This window comes from Mizuhopecten yessoensis, unplaced genomic scaffold (genome assembly GCF_002113885.1).
Source record: "Mizuhopecten yessoensis strain PY_sf001 unplaced genomic scaffold, ASM211388v2 scaffold4805, whole genome shotgun sequence".
NCBI lineage: Eukaryota > Metazoa > Mollusca > Bivalvia > Pectinida > Pectinidae > Mizuhopecten > Mizuhopecten yessoensis.
Genome location: NW_018405730.1, coordinates 1,007,675 through 1,028,917, shown reverse-complemented (window position 1 = coordinate 1,028,917; position 21,243 = coordinate 1,007,675). Strand labels below are relative to the sequence as shown.

General features: G+C 35.6%; 1 protein-coding gene across 1 annotated transcript; it reads left to right on the top strand.

The window, feature by feature from the left end:
* Nucleotides 1-438: 438 nt before the first annotated feature.
* LOC110449729 lies at nt 439-9,879 on the top strand. The gene is made up of 6 exons (XM_021496780.1): nt 439-1,288; nt 4,472-4,615; nt 4,849-4,893; nt 5,040-5,101; nt 5,328-5,574; nt 6,862-9,879. Exons 1-6 carry the CDS (start codon nt 617-619, stop codon nt 7,042-7,044), a joined length of 1,353 nt encoding a protein of 450 aa, XP_021352455.1. The 5' UTR covers nt 439-616; the 3' UTR covers nt 7,045-9,879.
* The last annotated feature ends 11,364 nt before the right edge of the window (nt 9,880-21,243 follow it).

Genomic DNA, 21,243 nt, shown 5'->3' with positions numbered 1-21,243 from the left:
TACTTGTTTTCGTATTTTATCTTTTCTTCCCCCAGAATTTCCTAAATGAATCTTAAATGTAATTGATATGCTAGAAACATACTTTAACATACCATTTCTTATATTCGAATCGGCACCCACTACCCTAGATTACAAAACAGACAATTGGATTTTTTAACTGTACAAACATTTAATCATTATTTCGAACCACACACAATAAAAGCAAAACAATAAGTTCGTGTAGTCCTCGGATATGCAGTTAATTTACCTTTTTCATTCAAACCAGTTATAGATCACAGCTCTGTGATTGTTGGTATCAATCCCTAAAGATGCTGAGTTGCCTTCCGTTCCTTGTCATTTCTCCACGTTAGGCCTATGGTCGTACTGGGCTGTCGTACACGATGTGCCTGGTGTGTTTAACATGCTAACATAAAGAAACTGATCCAGCCAGCGTTCTCTACCTGGGACGTGAAGCCTGCCACACACACGAGTAATGGTTGGATCTGACTGTCATGTCTTACAGAGGCAAAGTTGGTTATACAGATATACATAATTTCAACCTAACTGTAAACAGGTAAAGGTTTGTTTTCAGGTTTATAGCGATTATAAAAAGGTACCGGAAATCATATGAACCAACATGTCGACATTATTTCTACACGTTTTAGGTTTATCTCTTATTATTTGTGTGACCATTTCGTCATCAAAGTCGTCAAAATCATTAGCGAAGTACAGACGAGAGAGGCGTGATTGGAGTTTACAAGGGTTGTTTCAGAATTTACTGGACAGTATTGATAATGACATCTCAACAACAAGCAACGTAACGAACATCACCACGCCTGCGCAAACCCCTAGTAACAGTACAACATCTCAAACGACGCCGCAAACTACGTCACCATTCACTCTGTCGTCATCAACTACAACTAAACGTAGGAGAAATTCCACTACAACATCGTCGTCCTCGTCGACACCTTTTTCAACAACACCATTGACGACAACTACTGAAGACCCGCGCTGTCGATCCGATCAAGCTCTGGATACTGTGTGTTCTGTACCGGAAGCATTGGTTGGTGAAAATTTCTGGGATGTGTACTACATCATGTTTTCAGATGACGTCATCCGTGCACTTTTGTTTAGTTGTACGAGTGGTCACTGGTGTCTCTATGATAAACTGGATTTCTGGGACGCTCTGATGATGGAGAGGGCGGAGATGGTCCGCAATTCTGATTTATTCAACGCTGTTTGCGAGATTGATTCACTAACCTGCCTTCATAGTTTCTTAAGCAACTATACAGAATGCGAGACATACAAAGTAAGTATTTTTACGTGCAAACATCATATTTGATTTACGTATTATCACTACCCCGGGGGTTACGCTCACGTTCGCTCGCTGTACCCATGGAATATGTCATAGCAAAATCGAAGTCTCAGTGTGCAGCACCTTGTGGATGAGACGAGAAGACTAGTTTGTTCCTTTGGTGTACATCAAAAGAATCTCGCGGTCGCGTAACGGTAAAAATGACAGGCTTTGAAGGCGTGTGTGGCTCCTTTGTAATCTTCAAAAGAAAAGTATCAGCCTAGTGGTTGGTCAGGTATTTTTTACCTGACACCAATCAAATAGCTAGCCGCGTGCCTTCATTTTTGCTATGACATATTCCAGGGGTGTAGAGAGCGAAAGTAATATCGAGGATGTCTTTACACAAGGACAAACCGAACTCAATGTCGATACGAAGTAACCCTTATTTAGATTATGTTCACTAATGTGCTTTGTGGTTTCGTTGGCAATGACACAGGCCATAACTCATGAAACAGTTCAAGCATGGATTTTTTGCTCAATCAAATTTCTTATAACTTGATTTACTTAAAACAGGGTCAAATAGTTAAGTCTAAACATTGAAATCATCGACGTTGAAATGAGTTCTAGAGCGTGAGAACGTTTTATGAATTCGAGCCTCGGTCTCGCTTGTGAGGACGTGACAGTAATAAGATGTTTGTCGAGTATCGTCGAAGACACAGAAACGTTCAAATTTCCAGAACACCTGGTCATATTTCAACGGTTTTCGTGTTAAATCTGTCCGTCCACATCTGTCCTAGTTTCGACGATTTTGAGGACGAAGTACGTTTTTTACCGCTTCGATATCCTATTGTTTTCATAGGAAATCCTGATATAAACCGTTGATCATAAGGACCGGCCGGTGTGTGTACTTAAGTGATGCAATATAAAGAATGCAAATTAATGATCAAGTCACTAATTGTTACACTAAATGATTCAAATCAGAAACATGATTGGTCAATATTTCGGTTCTCAAAGGTGTTTAATATGATAGTGTTTTCCCCACAAACCAATCATATTTGATTAAACTGGGCAGTTTACCTGATACTATTCACAGGACAAGTTAATTTTGTCAATAAGAACACTTGACCAATAGTCCCGGAGTATAGAGTATAGAGTATAGAGTATAGATATTACCCTAGCAGTAGAGTATAAATATTACCCTAGCAGTAGAGCATAGATATTACCCTAGCAGGAGAGTATAGATATTACCCTAGGAGTAGAGTATAGATATTACCCCAGCAGTAGAGTATAGATATTACCATAGCAGTAGAGCATAGATATTACCCTAGCAGAAGAGTATAGATATTACCCTATCCGTAGAGTATAGATATTACCATAGCAGTAGAGCATAGATATTACCCTAGCAGGAGAGTATAGATATTACCCTATCAGTAGAGTATAAATATTAGCCTAGCAGTAGAGTATAGATATTACCCTATCAGTAGAGTATAGATATTACCCTAGCAGTAGAGTATAGATATAACCCTAGCAGTAGAGTATAGATATTACCCTAGCAGTAGAGTATAGATATTACCCTAGCAGTAGAGTATGGATATACCCTAGCAGTAGAGTATAGATATTACCCTAGCAGTTGAGTATAGATATTACTCTAGCAGTAGAGTATAGATATTACCCTAGCAGTAGAGTATAGATATTACCCTAGCAGTAGAGTATATATATTACACTAGCAGTAGAGTATAGATATTACCCTAGCAGTAGAGTATAGAGGACAAATGTTTAACACATTCCTAATACTGCTCAAGCCAGCCTAGATGTCAAATTTCATTAACATCGTAATAATCAATCAGATTTAGCATAATGTATGGAGGGTTTCATCTTAAATTAATCATGGTTAAATGCAGGAAACTCACAAAAACAGTGCATAATGTTACATATTTCAGGGTGTAACAATAAAAGGAAAGATGGATACCTTTGAAATACTGTATATGATACAAATAAGTGTGGTAATAATTTGAAAAGATAATATTATTACAAAGTACCTGTTAACCACTTGATGTGGGTTCAAGTTCGGAAAATATCAAGGAATATTACGTATAAAACCTACAGATAGAGAACACATGGTATAGCTAGTGTTTTTTGCGCAAGAATCATTCAAAATTGGCATACACATATTACATGATTATGATATTAAATACTCTTGGCGCTGCAAAAACCTTTCGCTTCCTGTTAGGCACAAACAATAATCTTACATGTCATCTTTTAAAAACATTTTATTTAACACACTGGGGTAGAAATCAACAAAACACGATCATCATGACAACCAGATGTCACACGGTGAACAAAGGGGATTTGTACCGGGCTATTATTACATAGGATATCGACCGACTAGAGGAGACGTTGGTAACTAGACTTAAGTGATGTTGATTTCCCTTCTCCAATTCAAATATAGATTAAGGTAATAGGATTGTGTCACCATTTCTCAGTAGAATTTCTTCAAATTTTGTAGTTATATTTCTTTAAAGTAAAGAAAATTTTCTGCCACAAAAAAAAATAAAGGTTGTCAGAACTTTAAGGATTTTAAATGGAAATTTATGTAAAAAGGAGTGAATTTTGAAAAAAAAATGAAAGACAATATTTTTACAAAATGATGTCAATAAAAATGATACTAACATATATTAGTATTGCATTAATGTATGTCAATTTAATAAATGCTGAAATGGTGTAAAATTAATTCTCTATACACGATATAAAAATTGACATTTTATAATAAAACCATATACACATAGTAATTGCAGGTAAGAGTAATCGTTCTTGAAAAACTTCACAGTAGTGAAATAGGTAGCCGGTTTCCTGAAGTACAGAAAAATGGACACATGTGACTCATTGATAAAAAACCCACCTGAGTTAATGCCTGGATTGCTTTGAAATACTTTAATATTGAGAGAACACACTGTTCTGTCAATAATAAACATACAATATTCATCAATTTAATATCAAACATTAGAATTTGCGGAAATTGTGATGCCGTCTCCCAACATTGGATATTCAACTAGGGATGTACTTCCTGTTTCCGTTTATCAATACACTCCAATGACCTTAAGGTACATATGTTGATTATCTTTATTTTGCTAAATACCCAGTCCAGTCAAATATTGGTTTATCTGACGTTTGCATATCTTTTATTTCCCTTTCTTGTAGAGAATGCAACTGACACTTCAATCGATCAACCTCCTCTGTCAACTCAAACACGAAGTTACCACAACCCCGGAGTGCATAGAGCACGTGCTTGCCGCCCTACACGTGACCGTTGTCGACATCTTAAGAGATCAAAATCAAAAAGAAGTAAACTATTTATCTTCTAAGCAATAACACATAAGCATCAACTCTATAATGTAAGAAGTTATAATGATGAGTGTACATGAGTGATTTGAATGCAGTTTTTATTAATATATTCCATCTGAAAGATAACACACACACATTAACTATTTACAGACATCTGTATTATACATGAGGAGACCAATAGTTATCGATCCTGACCAACATGTGTTCATAAGTAAAATTATTTGACTTTGCAGTATGATGATACTTTTGAGAACAACTGTAAATCACCGGAAACACAGGTAAGATATATTCTGTAATGAGATTATTATGAAGTTGAAAAAATTACTCCAATGAACCTGACCTGAATTCGATCTAAAAACAAAATAATCATGAGAGAAAAACATATAACCTGAAATTGACTAATGATGTTCATTGTTCTTTGCAGATTACACGTACATTCCTTTGCCTTGAACACAAGTGTCCGCAGAGTACCTCGGTTTTAACCAGGTAAGTAGATATCTATACCGAATTCGAATCGGAATTTGTTAATATATGATCTCAATTTTGTCATTTCTCAACTTTGAATTTAATATTCAACAAATATATATCTTTCATAAACTATGAAAATAATTTGTCAAAAAATGCCATAAGTACACAAGAAAATAAATCATGAAAATAATGTACAAAGAAGTAAGTTTAATTGTTGCTGTTATATAAGGACCTTACCTTTCAGTTTTGAGCCCTGGAAGTGGTTTATTCCCGATATATCGACAATATCGGATACAATTTCTAAGTGTGGTTATCGGAGTGACGTATGCGATGACGACACAAAGTTCAGGAACTCGACCGGTACGAAGTCTTCAAGCATTTCGTCATCTTCCATGAGCTCGGCATCAACAGGAGCGTGGACTGACCCCGGACACCTGATCGGAGTCGAACCCTTTAATCCCGAGGAGAATGGTGCAGCCTTAGAGAACACGGTACGTAGTATCAGTGTGAATGGTGGGTCACCAGCTATCAGTGTCCTTAGAACGTTATTATTGGGTATACCGATCTGTCGTTTTTATCTTTTGAACACATCACCTTTTAGTCAGTGTTTCAGAATGATTTTATAATTATTGAAGAATTGAACGCAATCAGTTATGAAGTAGAAAAACAAACATAATTACTATGAAAAAGTACACAAATAACAATTACTGTATGTAGTAGAGAAACAGCACAATTACTGTAAGTGATGGTAAAATGAACACAATGTTTCAAACTACTAGAGAAAAAACACAATTACTGATGGAAGCAGGTATCGAAAGAAAGAACTTGATATTATTGATATTATTGACTTTACAAACGTGAGGGCATTTATTATTTAATCTTCCCTTTCTTAGAAGTACCAGTCTGATACCAGCTACTATTATTGTACTAAAGTTATTTACACGGACATGTTCGAAAACGTTCAAGGAGAACACGATCTTGAAATTCGGAAGGATTTGCGTTTTCTTCTTCATGTATGATACTCGCCATATACACTTATGACAAATCCTAGTAATGTCACGTTCACAAAGATTGAACTTGGATAGTAACAAGGAAGCCACAATGATTACAGATAAACACATACCCTGATAGAAGGCTTAGGTCTTTGGTGACCTGCACACTTCCAATAATTTGACGGGAGATATCTTGTCGAGAGCCACATTGGACGCAGGACCATCCCCCCACATTCTCCTGTGGTGTCATTTGTGGCTGGTGATTTCTTTCCTTTTGTTTCAATGTCGCGGTTCCTATATGTATTTACCTGAATACCGATTTGTGTTAATGGCGTGGTACATGTATATAAATATGCTTAGAAGTAATAACGTCAATGCAGACAAAGGAAATAGTTAAATATTCAGAGCAATCCGCATATCCCCTTGGATAGCTTGTAAACGAAGGCTACAACTATCATCAAAAAAAATCACCTTGAAGATGCGGGTCAAGACGATTAATACATGTTCCAATTTTCTTGACCTCACATCTTCAAGATGATTATTTTCCACAACTGACTGTTACTATGCACCCGAAAAACTCATGAAGTGAAAACTTTTTAAAATGTATTTTTGTCAATTAACTCTTTCTTTTATTTACTTACATTTTGATAAGTTGTATATATTGTTTGATATTTATGATAACATTAGTCTCTGCTGTATTAGAGTTGTATCATCTTGTTTGCATATTACTAAATTATCGACATGCCATTGACATCAATTAAAGTTGGCAGTTTGAATTATTTTCAGCAAGAGGAGGAGGAGGATGCCTGGGAGTATGCCTATGATGCCAACATGCTACTGGGCATGGCAATGACGTCATTGATTCTCCTCTCGGTCATGGTAATCGGTTTCTGCCTCTGGTGGCGAAAGCTGCATCGTGATCGCGTGGTAAAGGCGGGCTACACACAGCTGAGGTGTGACGAAGCCTGAGTAATGTACATTCCTGAACAATCGTAAAATGGCCAGGTTTTGGTGCCACGGAGCATTTGGACATCGGTGACCGGCCAGGATACGGTCCTTTCACGGTGATACTTACAGCATTGTAAGTCATACGAAACGTTTGATAAGACATCAAAACATTCATGGAACGTCAAGCGTCATTCACGAGGTTTATAGACTATCAAACTCATATACTTTTCAATCTTCTAGAATAATGTCGATCCTATCTAAAGTAATGTTACGCTCAGAGTAACACAAGTCAAATCGATGTTTCTCCGACGTATTCTTCTGATTAGATTTTATCTTACAATGTTGTACAATTGTTGTCACAAAAAGTACAATCATCTTTCTATCCTCCAATCTGTAGAAAAAGAAGAAAAGGTTCGTTACACAACAAACAGACAAAGCACTACACCTGACACAAACAGATCAGCATGCTGTTTGTATTTCTAGAGAAAACAATAGCTTAACTCTGCAATATTATTCTTATCACGTGAATAAGAAAACCTTGAAACACGGGTTGCACATTGAATAAACATAAACATGCATTTATAATGATTTTAAGAACCATAACGACATAGTTAACGTCTCTCATTATTCAAACATGATCACAGCATCATCCAAACATAGTCCTAGCATCTTAGAAAGTATTGCTTTACAGATATACAAACATAAGTCTCGCAAAACAATTGTTATATACACAACAAACATAATCTTAACATAATATAATAGATATTATTTAACAATTTAACAAATATTCTTCTTGAATCATCACATATTAATCAAAACATTATCATCATCACCAAATTAAGAAATACCGTTGCATACATAACCACATCACTACCATACACATGTACAGTATGTTATAGACAAAATACATATATGGGCTTAGCATTACAAGAGACGTAGAAATCGTGATTTACACAAATCAAACATTATTCTATCATTATTGAAAAGGTGGCACCAGAGCTAACCAAATTAATCCTGGCGTCTAACATAACGCAAACATAGATCCAACAATATCATCACAGAGATTGATATATTGACAAAAACACACATACATAAACCTAGCATAATCACAGAGATTGAACTATTGACATAACACACACATTTGCCTGGCGTCATCATAGATATGGTTTTATTGACAAAAACATACATAAAGCTAACGTCATAACATATATTGCTTGATTGAAAAGGTGGCATCAGAGACACAATTTAAACAATCTTGGCATCAGCATAGATAGAACGTCAAACATAAAGCAAACATAGATCCAACGACACGAAAGATACTATTTTACAGATAAAATAAATAGGATCGTTAGCTCATTATAGACATTGCATCACCATAGAATATTTCTTCATAGAACAATACAAAATCCGAACATAAAGATTAAGATTGTTTTACATATAATACAAACATAATCCTTACATCGGAAAATTTGCTTTGCCAAAGGAAAACAAAGCAAAACACTGTCACCATCATCGAAAATATTGTTAGATAGGAGAAAAAGTATCGTAACATCATTTAAGATATTATTTTAATGATAAAAGACAAAACCCAGCAGTATCCCAAATTTTGGTTAAAAGCCAACATCAGCACGCCTCTGTCTCTATAATATAGATTCACCACGGCATTATTTTGAAATGGTTTCGTCGAGAAACCACACAGCATCCTAGCATCATAACATAGACTGCAGTCCTTTTTCAAAAATAGCATTACATCCTAGCATCATAACATAGACTGCAGTCCTTTTTCAAAAATAGCATTACATCCTAGCATCAATGAAAATTGTTGTTCACTTTATTCTCCAAACAATGCATCAGAGCCATATACATTAACCAAAAAACATCGCAAACACACCTCAAAAGTAGAACTAACGCAACCTTCATATCGACACATTCCGGAAAGCCAACATGAACTTAAAATGGTCAGCGATATTACTTAAGTACATCAAGTCATCCTAGGGATTGCTTGAAAATCAAAACATAATACATCACAGAATCAAATCTAATTCAAGCTTTATTACTAAAATATATTTGTAGACAACACAGAAATAATCTAAGTTTCATCACAGATGATTATACACAGATCAAGCAATACCTCGTATCACCAAGAATGCTTTAAAAAGAACAACAAAAATTATCAGTTTTAGTAAAAACATTTAGTGAAACAAAACTTACATCCTCGCATCTTTGCAAACATTGATTTACAGTGAAAACTGACCCTAACAACAACCTTTCTACAATCAAAAAGGGAAAACAATCATTCTCAAAACACCACAGAGATATTTCTATGTACAGAAAACCCCATAAGCCTAGCGTCATCGCAGGGATTGTTAAATTGACAAAAACGAACATAAACCTAGCATCATCACAGATATTGCTTTATTGACGAAACAAACATAAACATTGTGTCATTACATAGATTGCTCTACCGACAATACACATATAGACCTAGCGTCGTCACAGAGATTGCTTTATTCACAAAATACATATAGACCTTGCGTCGTCACAGGTATTGCTTTATTGACAAAACACACATAAACCTGGCGTCATCACAGACGTTGCTTTATTGACAAAAACAAGCATAAACCTTGCGTCATCACATATATTGCTTTATTGACAAAACACACATAAACCTGGCGTCATCACAGACGTTGCTTTATTGACAAAAACAGGCATAAACCTTGCGTCATCACATATATTTCTTTATTGACAAAACACACATAAACCTGGTGTCATCACAGACGTTGCTTTATTGACAAAAACAAGCATAAACCTTGCGTCATCACATATATTGCTTTATTGACAAAACACACATAAACCTTGCGTCTTCACAGATATTGCATTATTGACAAAACACACATATACCTTGCGTCATCGCAGACATTGCTTTATTGACAAAAACAAGCATAAACCTTGCGTCATCACATATATTGCTTTATTGACAAAACACACATAAACCTTGCGTCTTCACAGATATTGCATTATTGACAAAACACACATAAACCTGGCGTCATCACAGATATTGTGTAATTCACACAAGCAAACATAAACCCAGAGTCATCACCAAGATTGTTATCTTGATACAAACATATACCTAGCGTCATCACAGATATTGTGTAAAAAAAACATACAAATATAGCATTATTACAGAGACTGTAATATTATTAAAAACCCCACATAAACCTAGCATCATCACAGAGAATGATACTTTGACAAAAAACAAAAAAAAATTACTTAGCATCGTCACATATATTGTTTTATTGACAGAAACAAGCATAAACCTAGCGGCATCACAGAAATATAATCATAGTTTTAGTGGAGTAAAACATATATCCTCGCATCATTGCAAACATGGCTTTATAGACAAACTGACGCGATACTTACAATCATTCAATATTTTAAAATGGGAAATAAACTTAGCGTCATCACATATATTGTTTTATTGACAAAAACACACGTAAACCGAGCATCATCACAGATATTGTTTTATTTACAAAAATAAGCAAAACCCTGACGTAATCACAGGCATTGCTTTATTGACAAATCACACAAGCATAAACCTGGCGTCATTACAGACATTGCTTTATTGACAAATCACACACACATCTAGCATCATCACAGGTATTACTTTATTGACAAAAACAAGCAAACACCTGACGTAATCACAGGCATTGCTTTATTGACAAATCACACAAGCATAAACCTGGCGTCATTACAGACATTGCTTTATTGACAAATCACACACACATCTAGCTTCATCACAGGTATTGCTTTATTGACAAAAAACACATATAAACCTGGCGTCATCGCAAGGATTGTTTTATTGACAAAATAACAAACATAAACCTGGCGTCATCGCCGAGATTATTTTATTGACAAAACCACACGTAAATCTAGCATCATCAAAGATATTGCTTTATTGACAAAACACACATACACCTAGCATCATCAAAGATATTGCTTTATTGACAAAAACACGCATACACCTGGCATCATCACAAAGATTTTTATATTAACAAAAACAAACATAAACTTAACATCATCACAGATAGTGTTTTATTGACAAAACAAAACACATTTAGCTAGAATCATCACAGATATTGTTTTATTGACAAATAAACACTTGAACCTAACGTCATCACAGAAACATAATCATAGTTTTAGTAAAAAAAAAATAATCATAGTTTTAGTGAAACAAAACATACTTCATCGTATCATTGCAAACATGGATTTACAGATAAACTGTCCGAGTAGTTACAATCTTTCCACAATCAACAATGGAAAACAATCACTATCAAAACACCACAGAGATATTTCTATATACAGAAAACCCCATAAAGCTGGCGTCATCACAGATATTGCTTTATAAACAAAACACACATAAACCTGGCGTCGTTACAGTGATTGTTTTATTGACAGAAACAAACATAAACCTAGAGCCATCACAGAGATTGTTTAACTAAGGAAACAAACATACATCTAGCACCATCACAGACTCAGAGATTGTTTTGTTGACAAAAACGAACATACGCCCAGCGTCATATTGCTTTATTGACAAAAACAAGCACACACCTAGCGCCATCACAGATATTGTTCAACTGACAAAAACACACATAAACCTAACGTCATCACAGAGATTGTTATATTGACAAAATCACACATGAACCTAACGTCATCACAGAGATTGTTATATTGACAAAATCACACATGAACCTTGCGTCATCACAGATATTGTTTAACTGAAAGAGATTGTGTTCTTGACAAAAACGAACAAAGCTAGCGTCATCACAGGGATGTTTAATTTTCTTGACAAAAACTCACATAATCCTAGCGTCATCACAAAGATTGCTTTATTGACGAAACAAACATAAACATTGTGTCATTACAAAGATTGCTCTATCGACAAAACACACATAGACCTAGCGTCGTCATAGAGATTGCCTTATTCACAAAACACATATAGACCTAGCGTCGTCACAGAGATTGCTTTATTCACGAAATATACATAGACCTAGCGTCGTCATAGAGATTGCCTTATTCACAAAACACATATAGACCTTGCGTCGTCACAGAGATTGCTTTATTCACAAAATATACATAGACCTAGCGTCGTCACAGATATTGCCTTATTAACAAAATCGAACAAAAAACGTAGCGTCAACACATAGATTGCTTTATTGACAAAAATAAACAATAGCCTACCACTTAAACATTGTGTCATCTTAGGGATTGCTCCAACTTACAAAACACATACCCTGCCATCATCATATTTATCTTTGGGGATCAAAAACAACACTAGCTGCATTAAAAACATATTGCTTGAAAACAACAGTAAACATTATTCTGAAATCATCACTGAGCTTGAACAAAACATACAAAATTATAACATCGTTGTATAAACTGTTTTACAAACGAACCAAACGTCCCTTCGGATGTTAAGATATTAATATCCAGGCATTCATGTTATGTCTGTGTACAAAACATGAACACAGGAAAACAATCCTAACATGAACACAGGTAAAACAATCCTAACATGAACACAGACAAACCAATCCTTACATAAACACATACAAACCAATCCTAACATAAACACAGACAAATCAATCCTTACATAAACACAGACATCCAATCCTAACATGAACACAGACAAACCAATCCTAACATAAACACAGACAAACCAATCCTTACATTAACACGGACAAACCAATCCTTACATAAACACACACAAACCAATCCTAACATAAACACAGACAAACCAATCCTAACATAAACAAAGACAAACCAATCCTAACATAAACACAGACAAACCAATCATAACATAATCACAGACAAATCAATCCTTACATTAACACGGACAAAGCAACTAAGACAAAGCAACACTAGCATTAACACAGACAAATAAACACTAACATTAACAAAGACAAAGCAACACTAACATTAACAAAGACAAAGCCATCGTAACATTAACACAGACAAAGCAACTCTAACATTAACACAGACAACGCAACCCTAACATTAACACAGACAAAGCAACCCTAACATTGACACATACAAAGCCTCTATAATATTAGCAAAGACAAAGCAACTCTAACATTAACACTGACAAAACAACCCTAAAATTAACACAGACAAAGCAACCCTAACATAAACACGGACAAAGCAACTCTTACATTAACACAGACAACGCAACCCTAACATTAACACAGACAAAGCAACCCTAACATTGACACGGACAAAGCCTCTCTTATATTAACAAAGACAAAGCAACTCTAACATTAACACTGACAAAACAATCCTAACATTAACACAGACAAAGCAACCCTAACATTAACACGGACAAAGCAATCCTTACATTAACACAGACAAAGCAACACCAACATCGACACAGACAAAGCAACTCTAACATCGACACAGACAAAGCAGCACTAACATTAACACAGACAAAGCAACACTAACATTAACAAAGACAAAGCAACACTAACATTAACAAAGACAAAGCCATCGTAACATTAACACAGACAAAGCAACTCTAACATTTATACAGACAACGCAACCCTAACATTAACACAGACAAAGCAACCCTAACATTAACACAGACAAAGCAACACTAACATGAACACGGACAAAGCAATCCTTACATTAACAAAGACAAAGCAACTCTAACATTAACACTGACAAAACAACCCTTACATTAACACAGACAAAGCAACCCTAACATAAACACGGACAAAGCAACTCTAACATTAACACAGACAAAGCAACACTAACATTAACAAAGACAAAGCCATCGTAACATTAACACAGACAAATCAACTCTAACATTAACACAGACAACGCAACCCTAACATTAACACAGACAAAGCAACCCTAACATTGACACAGACAAAGCCTCTCTAATATTAACAAAGACAAAGCAACTCTAACATTAACACTGACAAAACAACCCTAACATTAACACAGACAAAGCAACCCTAACATTAACACGGACAAAGCAACTCTAACATTAACACAGACAAAGCAACTCTAACATTAACACGGACAAAGCAACTCTAACATTAACACAGACAAAGCAACACTAACATCGACACAGACAAAGCAACACTAACATTAACACGGACAAAGCAACTCTAACATTAACACAGACAAAGCAACTCTAACATTAACACGGACAAAGCAACTCTAACATTAACACAGACAAAGCAACACTAACATTAACACGGACAAAGCAACTCTAACATTAACACAGACAAAGCAACACTAACATTAACACGGACAAAGCAACTCTAACATTAACACAGACAAAGCAACACTAACATTAACACGGACAAAGCAACTCTAACATTAACACAGACAAAGCAACACTAACATTAACACGGACAAAGCAACTCTAACATTAACACAGACAAAGCAACACTAACATTAACACGGACAAAGCAACTCTAACATTAACACAGACAAAGCAACACTAACATTAACACGGACAAAGCAACTCTAACATTAACACAGACAAAGCAACACTAACATTAACACGGACAAAGCAACTCTAACATTAACACAGACAAAGCAACACTAACATTAACACGGACAAAGCAACTCTAACATTAACACAGACAAAGCAACACTAACATTAACACGGACAAAGCAACTCTAACATTAACACAGACAAAGCAACACTAACATTAACACGGACAAAGCAACTCTAACATTAACACAGACAAAGCAACACTAACATTAACACGGACAAAGCAACTCTAACATTAACACAGACAAAGCAACTCTAACATTAACACGGACAAAGCAACTCTAACATTAACACTGACAAAACTACCCTAACATTAACACAGACAAAGCAACCCTAACATTAACACGGACAAAGCAATCCTTACATTAACACAGACAAAGCAACATCAACATCGACACAGACAAAGCAACTCTAACATCGACACAGACAAAGCAACTCTAACATCGACACAGACAAAGCAAATCTAACATCGACAAAGACAAAGCAACACTTACATTTACACGAACAAAGCAACTCTAACATTAACACAGACAAAGCAACACTAACATTAACACGGACAAAGCAACTCTAACATTAACACAGACAAAGCAAATCTAACATTAACACGGACAAAGCAACTCTAACATTACATTAACAAAGACAAAGCAACACTAACATTAACAAAGACAAAGCAACACGAACATCGACACAGACAAAGCAACTCTAACATCGACACAGACAAAGCAAATCTAACATCGACAAAGACAAAGCAACACTTACATTTACACGAACAAAGCAACTCCAACATTAACACAGACAAAGCAACACTAACATTAACACAGACAAAGCAACACTAACATTAACAAAGACAAAGCAACACCAACATCGACACAGACAAAGCAACTCTAACATCGACACAGACAAAGCAACTCTAACATCGACAAAGACAAAGCAACACTTACATTTGCACGAACAAAGCAACTCTAACATTAACACAGACAAAGCAACACTAACATTAACACAGACAAAACATCTCTAACATTAACAAAGACAAAGCAACTCTAACATTTACACAGACAAAGCAACACTTACATTAACACAGACAAAGCAACACTAACATTAACACAGACAAATCAACTCTAACATTGACACAGACAAAGCAATCCTAGCATAAACACAGACAAAGCAACTCTAACATCGACACAGACAAAGCAACTCTAACATTAACACAAACAAAGCCACTCTAAAATTAACACCGACAAAGCAACTCAACATCAAGACAACAAAGCAACACTAACGTAAACACGGACAAAGCAACACTAACATTAACAAAGACAAAGTTACTGTAACATGAACACAGACTTAACAACACTTACATAGTGTAAATCATCACATACAAAGCAACATTAACACTAACAAAGAATAAACAACCCGAACTTGAACACTGACAAAACAACAGTTACATCGGCACAGTCAAAACAGCACTTACATCATCACAGACAAAACAAGTATATCTTCATTACGGACAAAACAACTCTAATAATTACACAGACAAAGCAACACTAACGTTAACACAGGCAAAACAACTCTCATAGTTACACAGACAAAACAACACTTACATTAGCACAGACAAAGCAACACTAACATAAACAAAGACAAAAAAAACTTGCATCATCATAGACAATTCAACCCTAACATTAACAAACTAATTCAAACAAAAACACACAAAAAGCAACCCTCGCCTTAAAACAGACAAACCAACACTTACATCATCACAAACAAAAGAACCATCACATTTACATAGACAAAACAACCCTCACATCAACAGAGACAAAATAACCCTTACGTTAACACAGATAAAGCTGCACTTACAGGACACGAACAAACAACTCTAACATTAACACAGACAAAACAACCTTAACATCAACACAGTCAAAGAAACCCTGACATAAACAAAAACAAAACAACCCTTATATGAACACAAACGAAGCAACCCTTGTATTTACAGACAACGCAACTTTAACTTTAACACAGACAAAGCAACACTAACATTAACACAGACGAAGTTACTGTAACATGAACACAGACAAAACAACACTAACATTAACAAAGAAAAAACAACCCGAACTTGAACACTGACAAAACAACAGTTACATCGGCACAGTCAAATCAACACTTACATCATCACATACAAAACAATTATATCATTATTACGGACAAAACAACTCTAATAATTACACAGACAAAGCAACACTAACGTTAACACAGACAAAACAACTCTAATAGTTACACAGACAAAACAACACTTACATTAGCACAGACAAAGCAACACTAACATAAACAAAGACAAAATAAAATTTAAATCATCATAGACAATTCAACCCTAACATTAACACAGACAAACTAATTTAAACAAAAACACACAAAATGCAACCCTCGCCTTAAAACAGACAAACCAACACTTACATCATCACAAACAAAAGAACCATCACATTTACATAGACAAAATAACCCTCACATCAACAGAGACAAAATAACCCTTACGTTAACACAGATAAAGCTGCACTTACAGGACACGAACAAACAACTCTAACATTAACACAGACAAAACAACCTTAACATCAACACAGTCAAAGTAACCCTAACATAAACAAAAACAAAACAACCCTTATATGAACACAAACGAAGCAACCCTTGTATTAACAGACAACGCATCTTTAACTTTAACACAGACAAAGCAACACTAACGTTAACACAGACGAAGTTACTGTAACATGAACACAGACAAAGCAACCCTTACATTAACACAGACAAGCAACCCATACATAAACACAGACAAAGCAACTCTAACATTAACACAACCAAACCAACTCTAACCTAACATGAACAACGCAACACTAACATTAACAAAGACAAAACAAACCCGAACTTGAACACAGACAAAACAACAATTAATTCCTCACGTACAAAACATTTATGACATCATCACGTACAACACAACCGTCACATTTACACAGACAAAACAATCCTCAAATTGATACAGACAAAACAACCCTCACATCAACAGAGACAAAACAACGCTAACATCGACACAGACAAAACACCGCCAACATCAACAGAGACAAAACAACGCTAACATCATTATAAACGAAACAACCCCCACATCAACAGACAAAACAACCCTCCTATCAACACAGACAAAACAACGCTTACATCAACACAGACAAAACAACGCTAACATCAACAGAGACAAAACAACGCTAACATCATTATAGACGAAACAACCCCCACATCAACAGACAAAACAACCCTCCCATCAACACAGACAAAACAACCCTCCCATCAACAAAGACAAAACAACCCTAACTTGAACACAGACAAAACAACAATTAATTCCTCACATACAAAACATTTATGACATCATCACGTACAACACAACCGTCACATTTACACAGACAAAACAATCCTCAAATTGATACAGACAAAACAACCCTCACATCAACAGAGACAATACGACGCTAACATCAACAGAGACAAAACAACGCTAACATCAACAGAGACAAAACACCGCTAACATCAACCCAGACAAAACAACGCTAACATCAACACAGACAAAACAACGATAATATCAACAGAGGCAAAAGCACGCTAACATCAACGGAGACAAAACAACGCTAACATCAACAGAGACAAAACAACCCTCCCATCAACCCAGACAAAACAACGCTAACATCAACACAGACAAAACAACGATAATATCAACAGAGGCAAAAGCACGCTAACATCAACGGAGACAAAACAACGCTAACATCAACAGAGACAAAACAACCCTCCCATCAACCCAGACAAAACAACGCTAACATCAACACAGACAAAACAACGATAATATCAACAGAGGCAAAAGCACGCTAACATCAACGGAGACAAAACAACGCTAACATCAACAGAGACAAAACAACCCTCCCATCAACCCAGACAAAACAACGCTAACATCAACACAGACAAAACAACGCTAATATCAACAGAGGCAAAAGCACGCTAACATCAACGGAGACAAAACAACGCTAACATCAACAGAGACAAAACAACCCTCCCATCAACACAGACAAAACAACGCTAACATTAACACAGACAAAACAACGCTAACCTCAACACAGACAAATAACCCTCCCATCAACACAGACAAAACATCTGTATCATTAACAAAGACAAAGCAACACTAACATTAACGGAGACAAAACAACCCTCCCATCAACACAGACAAAACAACGCTAACATCAACACAGACAAAACAACGCTAATATCAACAGAGGCAAAACAACGCTTATATCAACAGAGATAACACATCGCTAACATCAACAGAGACAAAACATTGCTAACATCATTACAGACAAAACAACCCCTGCATCAACACTGAAAAAACAACCCTCCCATCAACACAGACAAAACAACGCTAACATCAACACAGACAAAACAACGCAAATATCAACAGAGGCAAAACAACGCTAACATCAACACAGACAAAACAACCCTCCCATCAACAAAGACAAAACAACCCTAACTTGAACACAGACAAAACAACAATTAATTCCTCACATACAAAACATTTATGACATCATCACGTACAACACAACCGTCACATTTACACAGACAAAACAATCTTCAAATTGATACAGACTAAACAACCCTCACATCAACAGAGACAAAACAACGCTAACATCAACAGAGACAAAACAACGCTAACATCAACGGAGACAAAACAACGCTAACACCATTACAGACAAAACAACCCTCACATCAACAGACAAAACAACGCTAACATCAACACAGACAAAACAACGCTAACATCTACAGAGACAAAACAACGCTAACATCAACAGAGACAAAACAACGCTAACACCATTACAGACAAAACAACCCTCACATCAACACAGACAAAACAACCCTCCCATCAACAAAGACAAAACAACCATCACATCAACAGAGACAAAACAACCCTCCCATCAACAAAGAAAAAATAATCCTCTCATCAACAGAGACAAAACATTGCTAGCATCATTACAGACAAAACAACCCCCACATCAACACTGACAAAACAACCCTCCCATCAACACAGACAAAACAACGCTAACATCAACACAGACAAAACACCGCTAACATCCTTACAGAAAGAAAAAACACAGTATAAACACAAACAAAACAACCATTATATCAACAGAGTAAAAACGATCCTTACATTATCACAGACAAACAATCCTTACATCAACACACACAAAACAACCCTAACAGTTACGAAGACAAAACAACCATTACATCATTACAGAAAAAAAACCTCAGTATTAACCCAAACAAAACAACCCTAATATCAACACAGGAATAACCAAAACAACACTAACAATTACAAAGAAAAAACAACCCTAACATAAACGTAGACAGCACAATCCCCTAGCATAAGCATAGACGAAACAACCCTAACAATAACAATAAAAAAGACAAAACAAACCATAGCATCATCATAGACAAAACAACCCTTACATGAATACAGACAAAACAATCTTAACAATTACAAAGACAAAACAATCCTAACATCAACATAGACATAACAGTCCCCTAGAATTAGCACAGACAAAACCACCCTGGCATCAACAAAGACAAAACAACCATAATATAAACACAGGCAAAGCAACCCTAACATTAACACAGACAAAGCAACCCTAATATGAACACAGGCAAAGCAACCTTAACATTAAAACAGACAAAGCAACCTGAATATATAAACACGCAAAGCAACCATTATATTAACAAAGACAAAGCAACCCTAACATTAACACAGACAAGCAACCCATACATAACCCCGGCAAAGCAACCCATACATAAACACAGACAAAGCAACCCATACATAAACACAGACAAAGCAACTCTAACATTAGCACAGACAAAGCAACTCTAACATCAACACAGACAAAGCAACTCTAACATTATAACAGACAAAACAACTCTAACATAAACACAGACAAAACATCTCTAACATGAACACAGACAAAGCAACTCTAACATAAACACAGACAAAACAACTCTGACATTTTAACAGACAAAACAACTCTAACATTAACACAGACAAAACATCTCTAACATAAACACAGACAAAACATCTCTAACATTAACACAGACAAAGCAACTCTAACATGATAACAGACAAAACAACTCTAACATTAACACAGACAAAGCAACTCAAACATGATAACAGACAAAGCAACTCTAGCATAAACACAGACAAAACATCTCTAACATGAACACAGACAAAGCAACTCAAACATGATAACAGACAAAACAACTCTAACATAAACACAGACAAAACATCTCTAACATGATAACAGACAAAGCAACTAACATTATAACAGACAAAACAACTCAAACATGATAACAGACAAAACAACTCTAACATTAACACAGACAAATCAACTCTAACATTAACACAGACAAAACAACTCTAACATAAACACAGACAAAACATCTCTAACATTATAAAAGACAAAACAACTCTAATATTATAACAGACAAAACAACTAACATTATAACAGACAAAACAACTCTAATATTATAACAGACAAAACAACTAACATTATAACAGACAAAACAACTCTAATATTATAACAGACAAAACAACTAACATTATAACAGAC

Excerpts from the sequence above, each read along its gene's own strand:
- LOC110449729 (XM_021496780.1), top strand. The coding sequence starts at position 617 with ATGTCGACATTATTTCTACACGTTTTAGGTTTATCTCTTATTATTTGT. Across the intron at positions 4,616-4,848 it reads GAGATCAAAATCAAAAAGAA|TATGATGATACTTTTGAGAA; the intron begins GTAAACTATTTA and ends TTGACTTTGCAG. Across the intron at positions 5,102-5,327 it reads AGTACCTCGGTTTTAACCAG|TTTTGAGCCCTGGAAGTGGT; the intron begins GTAAGTAGATAT and ends CTTACCTTTCAG.